This window comes from Salmo trutta, chromosome 14, assembly GCF_901001165.1.
Source record: "Salmo trutta chromosome 14, fSalTru1.1, whole genome shotgun sequence".
NCBI classification, from domain to species: domain Eukaryota; kingdom Metazoa; phylum Chordata; class Actinopteri; order Salmoniformes; family Salmonidae; genus Salmo; species Salmo trutta.
Genome location: NC_042970.1, coordinates 44,984,572 through 44,999,311, shown reverse-complemented (window position 1 = coordinate 44,999,311; position 14,740 = coordinate 44,984,572). Strand labels below are relative to the sequence as shown.

Sequence of the window (14,740 nt, the reverse complement as noted above, 5' to 3'; positions counted from 1 at the left end):
ATCACCTCCCTTCATCACTCATTAAGAGAGCCCCACCCGTGTAGGTTAACTCGGGGACATCAGGAAGCGATGCAGGTACTGCGAGATGACCCCCCAGTTCCTCCACAGGAAGGCGAGAAGGACGACAAAGAGCAGCGTGGAGAAGGTGCTGCTGAGCGTCATTAAACTCTGTAACAGCTTTAAGGTCACCATTGGCCTCATGGTGAAAACTCTGAGCAGGTTTCTTCCTCTCCGGCAACTAAGTTAGGAATGATGACGGTATCTTTGTTGTGACAGGATATATTGATAAACCATCCATTAATAACTTCACCTTACTCAAAGGGATATTCAATGTCTGCTTTTTTTAAACAATAAGTGTCCTTCTTTGTGAGGCATTAGACAACCTCCCTGTTTTTTTGGTTAATCTGTGTTTGAAATTCACTAATTGACTGATGGACTTTACAGATAATTGTATGTGTGGGGTACAGAGATGAGGCCATTAAAAAATCATGTTAAACACTATTATTGCACACAGAGTGAGTCCATGCAACATATTATGCGACTTGTTAAGCAGAATTTTACTTCTGAACTTATTTTGGATTTCCAAAACAAAGGGGTTGAATACTCAATGACACTTTTATTATTTTTTTTACGTAATTCCACTTTGACCTTATTTATTTTCCTTTTTTTATTTGACCTTTATTTAACTCGGCAAGTCAGTTAAGAACAAATTCTTATTTTCAATGACGGCCTAGGAACAGTGGGTTAACTGCCTTGTTCAGGGGCAGAACGGCAGATTTTTACCTTGTCAGCTCGGGAATTCGATCTTGCAACCTTTCGATTACTAGTCCAACGGTCTAACCACTGGATTACCTGCCACCCCGATATGGGGTATTGTGTGTAGGCCAGTTACAAAAAAATCTAAATTTCATACATTTTAAATTCAGGCTGTAACACAACAAAATGTGGAAAACGTCAAGGGGTGTGAAGACTTTCTGAAGGCATTGTATGTTTTACCATTTTGATATAAAAGCACTTTATCTATATAGTCCCCACATTTGAAGAAGTCACAAGTATTTGGACAAACTCATTTATAGTGTATTAAGGTAGTCAAACATTTTGTATTTTGGTCCTAGATTCTTTGCACCCAATAAATACATCAAGCTTGTGACTTAACAATCTTGTTGGATGCATTTGCAGTTTGTTTTGGATTATGCTTTGCCCAATAGGAAATTAATTGTATCCAACCGCTATGGAAGGAGGTATCACACAGTCAACGTAAAATACATAAATACAGTAGATTTAGCATTAACTAGGGGGAAGAAATAAGAAAAATGCTCAAAGGGGAGTATGCCCCGGACCCCTCAAAAAAAAAAATATATTAACACAGTAACAGATATTATGGATTCACATGTCACAGAAGTCAGTTGTCCATGTGTAATACAGTATTACCTGTTAAGCAACTTATTTACAGTAACTGGATGTGTGATAAACAATGGATGTCATGTGAGATAGAATGTATTTGTGTGAGACATAGCTACAGAAAGACAGAGGTGTAGTGTCAGTGTGTCTGCAGAAGACTGTACAACCCATCCGGCTGGGCTGAGGTTGCTGGTCTGTCGGGGATTGAGCTGTATACGTGGTACGTATCAGACTAGAGGAAAGAAACAGATTTACTTTAGGGCTTTGAATCTACAGTACAGTTAATGTAATTCATAAGGGGTATTTTATGAGGATGTAAGACCAATCTTAAACTGAAAGTCAAATCACAGTGAGAGAAAGAGAGGTACTTGTATCCTCGAGTCAGTCTGTCTGTGAAAACAATGCTATAAATAATAATAATAATAATAATAATATAACAATATATAACATATAACTCTGTAAATAAATATAGCTGTGGGTTTGATACTTTGAACATTCATACGTTGAAGCACTACTAATGTAACATTAAGGTCTTGATCCTCAGATCAGACAGTCAGAGGGCAGATGATGCTGGTGAGGGGAGTTATAGGAGGACAGACTCATTGTAATCGTTGAAATGGAATGAATGGAATGGAGTCAAACACGTAGTTTTGATGTGTTTGATTTGTTTGACTCCGTCCCATTAAATATATTCCAATCATTACAATGAGCCTGTCCTCCTATGACTCATCCCACCAGCCTCCTCTGTCAGAAGGGTATATGTGTACAGATACCACTGTAATTTAGAATACTCACCATGACTCCGCTGCTCACCGCTCCCATAGACACCAAATCATCTACAACAGAAACACAATGAAAATAGAATTACAGTGTTTGTACATGCGTGTATATAGTCCTGTAAGTCGTATCCGTGTGTATGTTTGATGTATTTAGTTTTGGAACATACATTGTCTGTGATCATCCTGTCTGGCTGTAGGTCTGTACAACATAAAAGTATAAGAAGGTGGTGGTAAGAACATCTCATCATGGACAATACAGAACTAAAGGTTGATACAATCTGCATCATAGTCACAAGGGGAATTCTTACCTCTGAGAATTGGTTTTCTCTGAAAAACAAATGAGGCTAAATTAATTATATTGAATATAGTCTAACCTATACAATTTGATCAAAATGAGTTGATAAATTAACTTCTCAGGGCTACGTGGGACGCTACCGTCCCACCTGCTGGACACACTATTCAACAGCCAGTGAAATAGCATGGCGCGAAATACAAAACAGCAAAAATATCATAATTTCAATTTCTCAAACATAGGACTATTTTAAACCATTTTAAAGATACACTTCTTCTTAATGTAACCACATTGTCCGATTTCAAAAAGGCTTTACAGCGAATGCAAAACATTAGATTATGTTAGGAGAGTACATAGACAAAAGTAACCACACAGCCATTTTCCAAGCAAGGATATATGTCACAAAAACCCAAAACACAGCTAAATGAAGCACTAACCTTTGATGATCTTCATCAGATGACACTCCTAGGACATCATGTTACACAATACATGTATGATTTGCTCGATAAAGTTCATATTTATATCCAAAAACAGCATTTTACATTGGCGCATGATGTTCAGAAAATGTATTCCCACCAAACCCCGGTGAATGTGCACATCAATTTACAAAAATACTCATCATAAACGTTGACAAAATACATAACAATTATTTTAAGTATTATAGATACAGTACTCCTTTATGCAACCGCTGTGTCAGATTTTAAAATAGCTTTTCGGTGAAAGTACATTTTCAATATTCTGAGTACATAGTTCACCATTAAAGCAAGCTATACAGACACCCGCCAATTTCTGGGGTCACCTAAACTCAGAATTAGTATTATAAATATTCTATTACCATTGCTGACCTTCGTCAAAATGCACTCCCAGGACTGCTGCTTCCACAAGAAATGTTGTTTTTGTTCGAAATAATCCATATTTATGTCCAAATACCACTATCCAAAGGCATAACGCGCGAGCGCAGTACCAGAGTCGAAAAGTCTAAATGTTCCATTACCGTTCTTAGAAGCATGTCAAACATTGTTTCAAATCAATCTTTATTGTATTTTTAATGTAAAAATGCGATAATATTCCAACTGGACAATACCATATTCATTCAAGAAGAAAAAGAAGTAAGGGCGTGCTCACGGGATCGCGCATCATAAATCCCTTTGTCCATAGGTAGTCTAATCATTGACTGAGCTCCTATTCTCTGCCCGGTTACAGGACAACGATGAAAAAAACTTAATGAAGGCTTTTGACAGCCAATGGAAGCCTTAGGAAGTGCAACGTGACCCCACAGACACTGTAGTTTCGATAGGGATTAGAAAGAAGAACTACAATTCTCAGATCTCCCACTTCCTGGTTGAATTTTTTCTCAGGTTTTTGCCTGCCATATGAGTTATGTTATACACAGACACCATTCAAACAGTTTTAGAAACTTCAGAGTGTTTTCTATCCACATCTACTAATAATATGCATATTCTAGTTTCTGGGCCAGAGTAGTAACCAGTTAAATTTGGGTATGTTTTCCATCCGGCCGTAAAAATACTGCCCCCTATACTTTAAGAAGTTAACCCATGCCAAAGGCACTTACATTAATGTCAGCACGGTAAATTTGCAAATGATATGTTATGCAGAATCAAATGTACTCACGGGTCCTCCTGCAGAGACAGACAGCTGTCAATCCTACCAGGAGCACGCCCACTCCAGAAGCCACTGCTGCCTGCCATAATTGCCCCACTATTTGGTGACATGATGACAACGGGAGAGGTCATTAGCTCTTGGACCACATTATTGTTCTTCTAAGAAAATGTGCACAGCTCTGTTTTCATATGTGAGAAAAGACAGCTAGAAAAGGATACTTACCCAGAAAGATTTCTTTACTGTTTGATTCCACATCACTTTCTGTGGAGCTTTGACCTCCTGGTCACATGCAAGAGAGAAGGACAGTTTAATAACAGAGCTAATATTTCTATGAAGAGATAAATTGTTTGATTAATCCTAAACCTTTGACTGAATTTACATCTGACTATATTTGCAAAATTGGTTTATAATTTAATAGACAAAAATATTTAGCAAACTAAATTAAACCTATTGGCTATACTTACTTTCAGTTGGACTCGCTGGGGTGTCAGTGGTCAAAGTACAGCAAACAGTCAACCCTGACGCAAAGCAAATCATTGGATCGGAATATACAAAAATATAACTTAATGGGTTGATTTTAATCAATCAAAATTACAACCTATTTTTGTAATGAGTCAAATTTGTGATGGGGAAAAAACGTACAAAAACATGGAGAAGATAAAGCTACTCTATTTGTTTTACTTCTATCTGCTAACTAGATAAAGATGACTAAGAGACCTGATGAAGGATTCACTGCCGTGCTAGGGGTCAAAGGGGAGGTCAAACCTGGTGAGAAGAGATTACTCATATTACACAAGAACAAATATAAATTAATGTAATATCTAAGGTCTTTCAATACGCAGAAAGAGAGAAGTACACGTTACCTACAAATCAGATGGACTAAAAGTGGTTAAAAATCTGGACTGAAATTACAAGCAGCTATGAATACATCTATTAGTTAACCGGTCAGAGCTTTCGTGAAAATGTGAACAAAGATATTGCACTTGAAACTAAGTTAAAATTGGTGGATCTACTTGCTGGCAGTTGGTGTCACTGTGGTGTCTGGGGTAAAGGTAGAAGTAACAGTTGAAACTAGTGGGAATTAATATGACTACACAAGAATAAGGTTTTACATTCACATTTGGGACACTTAATTTTACAGCCCCGTAATCTAAACTCTTGACTGTATAATTACTATTTGCAGAGATGGTCATTTAGAGGCCCAACACACCTTCTGTAGGACTCACGTTCGTGCTGGGGGGCAAAGTAGATCTAGGACCTGGAGTTAAATCCACTGAGTAAACACATATTAATGAAATTAGCATTTTATTCATGCTTATTTATGATCATCATGGTGTCATTGGCCTTTTGAAATACCTTCATGACTTTCTATATTCAAAGTGGGCAAAGTAGGACTATAAAAATCAGTACGTACAGATTGCTTCTAGCCCTGGTGGAATATATTTCACTTCAGTATAGAGATGATAAGACCAATTCATAAGGTGATAAAGTCTTTCAGGACAGATAAGGTGTTGATTGTTGTTGACAGCTTCCTAGAATGAAGTCACCATGTTATCTAACAGCAGAAGTATAACAGAGCATAGATACGATCTAAACACTCCACTAGATGAACACAGACATTCTATTACTTGTGCTGATGATCCCAGACATTGGTGTTGAGGCTGGTGTCATATCTACAGAACAGCTTAATTATCTACCAGAACAGCTTCATTTACACATGAACACAACTATTCTTACTGCTGAAACTTGCTTTGCTTTAAAATAACAGCAGCGCCACTATAAAAGCACAAATGTGTAGCCTACCTGCTATAGAAGGTGTCTGTATAGTTGTTGGATCACTGATGTGAACTCCCACCAGATCTGAAAACATTGAAATGTGGTATTTAGTTTGTTGGTCAGAATGAATATAGTCATACTAAGAAGATGCTAAAATCAAAGTGAGTCAGATCATGAAGACCTGCAGCCCTGATAGATTTGTTGAGATAATGACTCACCTGTAAAGCTGTACCCATCACTGCGTGGAGAGAGAGAGTTTGGTCCTGAGCTCACTTTGTAATCACAGCTCACCTCCTTACTCCTCACTGACTGTAGACGACTGATCAGATCACTATGTATTGGAGTGAATTGACAGAACGGCTGTTTGGATGCTGAGGGGGCTTTTCTCTTCTTGATCTTTTCTGTGAAGGATGGCTGACTCTCCTCTCCAACATACAGGTTACAGGTGGTGTCAGGACTGACGGATCCAGGAATCAAACAGATGACGTTGAAGTACACATCAAAATGGACTGTAATGTCTGGTTTTGGATCTGTTAGGAAAGGACAGAGACTCTTATTTGCATCACTCTATTTGAATGTATATGTCACAAGTGACACTGACTCTTAGTAAACTAGAGCCTGCCATTCTCTTTATATTACATATCAGCATGTCTTATTTGATATCATGCCTATTTATGAGTCCCATGTCATCATGTGTGCTGTGTGTTTACAACGATTGCCTTTCACTTAATTCCTTACATTCTCACGTGTGAAATCAAATTGAATCCCATGGACTATTTTTGTATGGTGTTCTGTGATTCCACAGATTAACATGGACTAAAGTGACATTGAGAGGATTCTCTGTCACCTCCTCCCTCCCTAAACTAATTGCTAAACATGCCCCAGAACTAGAGTTAAAAGGAGCTGAACAAGGGACCTCTCGACCGACTCGCTGCACCTCTCTGAACGAACAAACCCTGCTCAGAAGGACCCGAATGAACATTGGCCACCGATCAGGAATCAACTACTGTGTTAGTTTGGCCCGTTGCTTCTAGTAAGCCTACAGCCCTAAATCCCAGCCTATTTATACGTTTCTAATAGGGCCGTAGTGATACTGTGTATTACTGTGTAAAGCTGAGTTTATAAAAGAACCTTTGATTGTACTTTGGCCTGTCTCTGTGGTTGTTTTCCGTGGGAATAGTAAGAGAAACAGAACCACTTTGCATCGATGGAAAGTGAGTTTCTACTGTGTAAAGATATCTCAGTTTGATCTCAGCAGATGAACTTTGACCTGACCATGAGAGCAGCTCAGTCCCGTGAGTGACTTCGTACAGGGTGAGGGTTTAAGATCTCTCCCCTCTGTGTAGAAGTAACAGTGAGACACAGAGACAGATGGAGGAGTCTGACAGCTCAGCTGAACTGAGTCTCTCTCTCTGATGACTGTAGAACTGACTGTCAGCCTGGGAGGAGGTGTGTCTCTTTGAAAGTTGCATTTAAAAAACATTATAGGTAATCCATACATACTAACAGTATGGAAAATCCATTAATACAATGTTCAACTATGTCAGCATTTATGTTTGTACAAAGTACAGTAAATCCTATCATTATGTGAAATTAAGACGTTTAGGAAATACGACAGATCTCATTTTCAGAACGAGCATAATTAATACGGTATAACAGTGAAGTGTATAATTTTATAAACCACCTACTTACCCTGAACAGTGACTGAGACAGGGTTACTAAAAGGAGATGTGTGAGACTTCCCTACAGCATAGTAACACTTCACTTTGACCACAACTGGAAATGTTGGACCTGCCCTCTTCAGCAGCTCAGTTCCTGTTATTGTCTGCGTACACAATGAGTCTGGAAGATTCTTCCCCACCTCTATGTAGAAGTAACAGTTAGACACATGGAGAGATGGAGGAGTATCACAACTCAGCTGAACTGATTCTGTCTCTCTGATGACTGTAGAATTCACTGTCAGCTGAGGAGTGTCTGTAAGAATAGGGGAATTTAGCATTTAGCATTTTGTGGTTTTGAGAAATGTACTGATAGCCTAGTCCCTCCTTGTTACTTCACACTTAAGGATCTTGAGTCCATTACCTCATGCAGCGACAGTATGGGAAATTAAGGAGATAATATATTCCTTGATTGTTTCATGTAATAGCATATAACAATACACAGTATGATAAAATATACTAAGAGGAACATAGTAAAATGCCACAACAGTACATTGTTTACAACCATTCAAATAGTCTTCTTACCCTGAATTGTGACTGTTGAAGGCTCACTGTATATGGATCTAAACTGTGGACCTGTAGCACTGTACTGACATTGTATTTTGACCTCAGCTGGTGAACTCTGACCTGTCCACCTCACCATTAGTGTTCCTGTGAGTGTCTGTTGACAGGGTGATGGTAGGGTGAATTCCACTTGCCCTTCCATTTTGAAGTAACACTCAGAGACAGATGGAGGAGTCTGACAGTTCAGCTGAACTGAGTCTCTCTCTTTGATGACTGCAGGAATCACTGTCAGACTGGGCTGAGGAAGATCTGTGACATCAGAGGGATGGTGGAGTGTCTTTTTTAATTGAATTAAAATTCATTTTCAATGTTTAACTACTCATACAGATAATGTACCACTTAGTATTATATGAGTTTGAAAGAGAAAAACAATTAAGACACTGTTGTCTATTTAACAATAAACAATGAGAACCCGTGGCAGGAACAGCCCTTAGGAGGGAGTTATCACACAATAATCCTCGGCTTCGATGGGCATTTTGCTTTTGTAAAACGGTTGCCAACATTTAAACAAAAGATTAACGACATGTCTTTCATTAAAGACGTATTATTGTTCTGAGTAAATGTGTTTTATTTTCATCCTTCCACCAGGACATATGCTCATCGTGGAACGTTGCTATATGGGCACAGCCAAACAACGGAAGTGATGGATTTTCTGACCAGAACTGTCCCAGAGCTTGGGGAGGTGTGTCTGAGCTGAGGTCTCAGCTTCTTTGCTGTTATTCTGGCTGCACTGTTTGACGTGACTGTGTTAGCCGAAGTTGTCTAGCTAGCAAGCAAGGGATAAGAACATTGACAGCCATCATGGCAACGGAACATTTAGAATGATCCACCAGCTGGCTTGGGTACCAACCCTAGATTTGTGTCGGGATTACACGGAGTGTACCAAACAGTCGGGGCATGGATTTTACAATGTGTCGAAAGCATTCCATGGGGATGCTGACCCATGTTGACTCCGATGAATTCATCAAAATAACGTTTTTATTGAAAATTTTTCAATCACTATTTGAATATTTTGGTAACCCGTTGTTTTGTCAGGTAGCCCAAAATGTTCCATAATACAGCTTTAAATTCATAATAATGATACTGACCTTTGGCTTTGATGTACTGGAAGGTATCTAGACAACAAAATGGGTCATTATTATGCTCTTTTTGCCATTATGAAAAATAAGAAAACATGAGATGGGAACACTTTGCACAAGCTGGCGAAGCAGAATAGCCTGGAATGCATTCACAGCCATGTTATCAAGCAGTGGTCATTCTTATCTGAACAAAATGTAAAATAATGACAGAGAAATATAAATCAATAGGATGATCAATGGAATAAGACACACTTATTATAACCATAACATGTTGAAATATTAAGAGTTCCTAAAGTAAAAGACTAAAAGAGGGGAAAGAAGAATGGAATATCCTGTAGCACAAACAGATGATGGAACTTGGAACGGAAAAATAACTCACCGAAAAGGAGGATGAGCAAAAACAGACGACCAGCCATATCAGGGATGAACAATGTCATTTTTTAGAGAGCTACATACATACTGTTAGTCTGACTTCAGAGAAGATGGTGGCTGTGACTGGGACAAAGAATAAATGTTTCAATAGAAAAGTAGATGTGGTGCTTGTTCACAGGAAAACCACATGTCTCATATGACAACTGTGGGCTAATGTCATGTTGCAGAGGACAAGGAGGCTGAACATTCAGAATCATTTCTCGGTCATTATTTTTATGATCTAAAGCTAACTGTCTTTAACAGATTTTATTTTGTATCATTATTGCCGACAATTTGATTTTTAAAACCAAACTAACTTGTCTGTCTGAGAAAAATATTTATCTAATACTTTCATATTTAATTTATGTTTGGTGAGTCATGTTTATTAATATGCCAGAGCAGTGAAGGTAAGCTGATAAGCGCAGTAAAGGAAAGGATGGAAGGATGGAAGGATGGAAGGAAGGAAGGAAGGAAGGAAGGAAGGAAGGAAGGAAGGAAGGAAGGAAGGAAGGAAGGAAGGAAGGAAGGAAGGAAGGAAGGAAGGAGAGAAGAAGAAGCGAGTTCACACTACTCGGACAGATCAGTTTACCTTGAATGCTCTGACTGGTACCTAAATGTCAGCGCCTGTTCATGTAAACCTCGTGGGTTGCGGCGGTGTTCCTTGAAGTGCATAACATTGAACGTGTGTACTAACGTTTTTATATAGCCTAACTTTGAGATTAACCGTTTGATCATGCCTCCTAAAAAAAAGCAGCAGTACCGAAGAAGAAGTAACTTCATCTTCTGACGTGCCCAAAAAATATGAAAAAGTGTTGGGAAAAGATAAATCAGGTTTGTAAAACCATGTGCTGTTTAGGCCAATTTGAGTAGCCTAATTTTACGGCTATTTGGTTAGATTACGGTTGATACATTTGTCAATTTCATTGTTAGAATCTAACAGAGCACCTGCTGTGGCACGGAAACACCCTCTTCATCCACGTACGATGGTGATGGTTAATGAAGCGCTGAAGGAGTTAGACTCTCGAAAACGGGTCTAATCGCAGGCCATTCACGGCTACATAACAGAGAAATATCCATCTGTGGACCTGGTGAGGTTGAAGTATTCCAAGAATCCAAGATGGCGTAGCAGTCGGACGTGTGTTTGTCTTGTCCCATGTAAATAGTTGGTCTCATAGTTTTTTTTGTATATATTTTAATCTCACTTTCCACCTACGATCTAAATATACTTTCCTGCAACCCGCCCCACCCAATGTGGTACGGATCTGCTATTTCTATACGTTATAACTGGAACCTTCATCAGAAGCTCACCAGCTAACTAGCTACTAGCTAGTAGTCACTGTTAGCCACAGCTAGCGGTCTTCACCTTTAGCTCGGTCACCAGCCAGCTTTAGCTTGGTCAATACCTGCCAGTCTGCACAGCGCGATATCGGACTGCTTTTCTCCACCACATCCCCGGATTCCTGCCGCAAGCTCTGGGCCATTACACCGGATCATCGCAGCTAGCTTGCTGCAATCGTGTGGCTACCGCTGGTTAATGCACCAGTTAGCCTTGAGCTAGCCTCGAGCCAGGCCCATCTCCCGGCTAGCCGAAGAGGTATACCCACTAATTCGTGGGCTACAATACCTCTTTTGCCAATTTGCCTGGACCCTTTATTGCCGACAGGGAGCCCCGCCGATCCATCACGACTGGTCTGCCGACGTAATTGTACGATGTGGTTTCAACAGGCTTTCCGTTGCGTTGTAACCGCAGACCCATCTACTAGCCCCGGCCCGCTAGCTTTCTAATGCCATGCCTCCCGCTTGCCTAGCATAGTAGCGACTACCGAACGGCTCCCGGACTCACCTATTGCTGCTCATTGGACCCTATGATGACTCGGCTACACATGCCTCTCTCTAATGTCAATATGCCTTGTCTTCTGCTGTTTCGTTTAGTTATTCTTTAATGTCACTGTAGATCCCTAGTCCAGCTCAACATGCCTTAGATAGCTCTTTTGTCACACACCCCACACATGGGGAGACCTCATCTGGCTTAGCTGGTGTCTCAAGAGATGCAAGCTCTCCCATCGTCACACATGGCTAGGTTTATCCCCAATGTCCCCACATCCTACCATACCCTGGTCTGTACATTATGCCCTGAATCTTTTCTGATGCCCGAGCCGTGTCTGAATCCTGGCTAAGGAAGGCCACCAAAAATTCTGAAATTTCCATCCCCAACTACAAGATTTTCCGTCGAGATAGAACTGCCAAAGCGGGCGGAGATGCAATCTACTGCAGAGATCTGTCATACTATCCAGGTCTGCGCCCAAACAGTTCGAGCTTCTTCTTTTAAAAATCCACCTTTCCAAAAATAAGTATCTCACTGTTGCCTAACTATTGATCCTCAGGGGCTAAATATGTTCTCTGGTGTATTTTGAACATTGACAACAGGCTCCCTTGGTTGGATATAAAAAAAGTTATTTGTTTTTTTGCCTCTTGGGCCCAGCCCCTGACTCACATAATTGACCAGTCACATTTAGTTATTATGCAGTTTATTTGTTCAGTTACCCAATCAAGGCAGGGCCCCCCATTTACCCACATGGGGACCATACCGCTCCTCCCCCTTTCTGATGATTAGCATAGTGGCAGCAGGATGCTGTCTACACTCATTGATAGCGGGCTCCAGAATCCTCCTGTGGTTTGCGGTTGCAGTAAAAATATATACTACATATCTAATATGTACTGTATAATGTATGTATATATTTGTGACTTTTTTCAGCCTTCTGGGCCCAGGGGCTTCAGCCACGGGAAGCCCCTTTGATAATCCGGCCCTGGACGTACCCCAACAACAGAATGGTGTGGGCATATACCTGTTACAAAAAATATTAAATCAAGTATACTGCTGATTGGCAAGCTCAGCCAATGACCCAACATGATATAATGTTTAATGAGGAAATGGCAAGCATTATCGAAACTGTCTGTTTTTGTTACAAGTTCAGATGTTTTTTTTGTGTTGTTTTATTTCAAATTATGCTTTGGCTACAAATACTAGTATAGGATTAGTGATGGGGAAACAAAGCTTCCTGGAGCATTGAGATTTTCCAGCTAATTGTCTGAAATAGGTAAAATTCTCAAGGCTTTGATCAAGTGCACACTAGTGGCACCTGCTGGTCTAAAGAATATAGAGCAGCCAAATTATTATAGATTATGTCCCAAACCCCATAGTGTGTGCAGTGTAGCCTTTTTGTCTTCTACCAATCAGGTGGTTGTTCGACGAAACAAAGCTTTGGACGTCATTGATCATGTGCTTCTGATAAAGTGATACGAGCATCAGCACACTGCGATTTCAACGCATGCCTCAGAGCTCAGGCATCAAACGTAACATCACTATACATTATGAGTCCACAACATTATTTGGGTACGAATTAACAGAATATAAACTTTTTTTTAAAGTGAGATCTCCACTGGACAGTTACTTCAATAGGCTACTTGTGGCAACTAGGCTTTGTTAACCCAAGTAATTAAATCAAGAAAAATTTGTTCCAAGGTGAATGGACTTTATTTTCTGAATGTGATAGTAGCTTTCCTGCCAAATGAGCCAAACTTTATGGTACCAGTTCTGAATATAAAGTGGTGTGTTTATTAGATTAGTCAACATTATATGACAAACATATTGAACATGGGTTTGCTGTTTAATATAATGAAGCTCAATATGTGTTCACCCTCCCTTGCCAACTTGCAGTCAGGGGTAGGGTGAAGGAGCCCAAGCCAAAGGCCACTGAGAACACTGATCCCAATGTGGAGAAGGCTGCCAATGTTGGAGCCAAGAAGACTAAGAACAAGGATGCCGGTAAACTGAATCCACTGATTTGATTGTGCTCCTCACTCCTAGGATTTAGACATCACCCTATAATCTGCCCAATTGTATGGGATCATTGTTATTGAGCTACTCCCTTTGCAATGGAGGACATTTAACATTGCTCATTCAATGACTTGTATGGGTATCTCACTTCTCCTCATGGTGTCCATGATTGCATGCATACACACACATCACTAACTCTTGTCTCTAGAAGCTGAGAAAAAAAAGGCTACAGCAAAAAAGCAGAAGGAGAAACCTTCAGAGGCAAGTGTGGTTTCAGTAATGTTCTGACTATTGGCATTGTTCAAGTGGTTTTGGTGTATAGGGACTTCTTTTACACTTTTGTCATGGGTACTGTTCCCTATTTGGGCTTTATCATGGTTAAATTGAATCTCAAATTTTAAATGTGGGATTGCATTGCAAACCTGTCATTTTCATCTTTGAGGATGCAAAACTCAGGAAATCTGCAAAAGCATCTGCTTCCAAGGTGGCCCCTGCTAAGAAGCCCAAGTCGAAGAGGACAGTGGGGAAGAGGGGGACAGCTGAGGATCAACCCAAAGCACAGAAGACTACCAAGGGTGAAGGGGCAGCCAAGAAGGGTGCAAAGGCCAAAGCTTTCCAGAAGCCTGCAGAGGGTTATGAAGAGGACACTGCTGCTCCTGAAGCTAAAATCACAGTGAAACTATATGTTTTTAAATAAAGCCGTGTTTGTAGTTCTTGTTTGTGGCATTTAAGTGTAGACCTAACTGCTGTAAAATGTAATCTCCACTTTTCCTTTAGATGTAGATAAGTGTTGATGGTGGCTAGGGGTTTGTAAAGATGTTTAATGATTCACTGATGCAAGATATATAGATATATATATATAAATAAAAATCTGTTAAGTTCTTATTTCTTGCACCTGCTTAATCAGTAGCCTCTTCTGCCAGATTAATTACATCACCAGTACAGTGACTTCCCGGTTCCTGGAAAATGTTGATGGTTAAGTTGTTTTCTATACAGTCAGGACTTTGTTGTTCATCCACCATAGGTTGATGACCATGGCACGATTCATTGGGATAATCTGTTACAGTGAGTGTGCAGATGGTTGAGATCCATCTGAGCTTGGAACACACTGGACATGACATCTTGGTACCAGTCTCCTGAGGGACGGCCCTGATACTGGTTTTTCACTGTTCTCTCCACCATGGAATTTTTGATGCTGCTGGTTTGTGGTAGCATTCTTTCTATACAGTTATAACTAACCATCTCAAAACAAACATTTC

General features: G+C 40.0%; 1 protein-coding gene across 2 annotated transcripts in view; it reads right to left on the bottom strand.

Annotated features, from left to right (window-relative positions):
• LOC115208194 (uncharacterized) overlaps positions 1–9,836 on the bottom strand; it is a 53,194-nt gene extending 43,358 nt beyond the window's left edge. Inside the window, exons 1-15 of one of the 2 annotated variants that reach the window (XM_029776057.1) lie at positions 9,612–9,836; positions 9,242–9,268; positions 8,115–8,402; positions 7,564–7,845; positions 6,090–6,401; positions 5,899–5,955; positions 5,306–5,368; positions 4,813–4,860; positions 4,560–4,613; positions 4,318–4,374; positions 4,105–4,191; positions 2,489–2,507; positions 2,348–2,379; positions 2,197–2,237; positions 989–1,633 (exon numbers count right to left, since the gene is read on the bottom strand). In XM_029776057.1, the coding sequence (XP_029631917.1) occupies positions 1,541–1,633; positions 2,197–2,237; positions 2,348–2,379; positions 2,489–2,507; positions 4,105–4,191; positions 4,318–4,374; positions 4,560–4,613; positions 4,813–4,860; positions 5,306–5,368; positions 5,899–5,955; positions 6,090–6,401; positions 7,564–7,845; positions 8,115–8,402; positions 9,242–9,268; positions 9,612–9,669 (1,518 nt within the window). In that variant the 5' untranslated portion in view covers positions 9,670–9,836 and the 3' untranslated portion in view covers positions 989–1,540. Of the gene's footprint in view, positions 1–988; positions 1,634–2,196; positions 2,238–2,347; positions 2,380–2,488; positions 2,508–4,104; positions 4,192–4,317; positions 4,375–4,559; positions 4,614–4,812; positions 4,861–5,305; positions 5,369–5,898; positions 5,956–6,089; positions 6,402–7,563; positions 7,846–8,114; positions 8,403–9,241; positions 9,269–9,611 lie in introns of those variants that run through there. The other variant, XM_029776056.1, reaches the window with a different exon arrangement.
• Between the last annotated feature and the right edge of the window lie 4,904 nt (positions 9,837–14,740).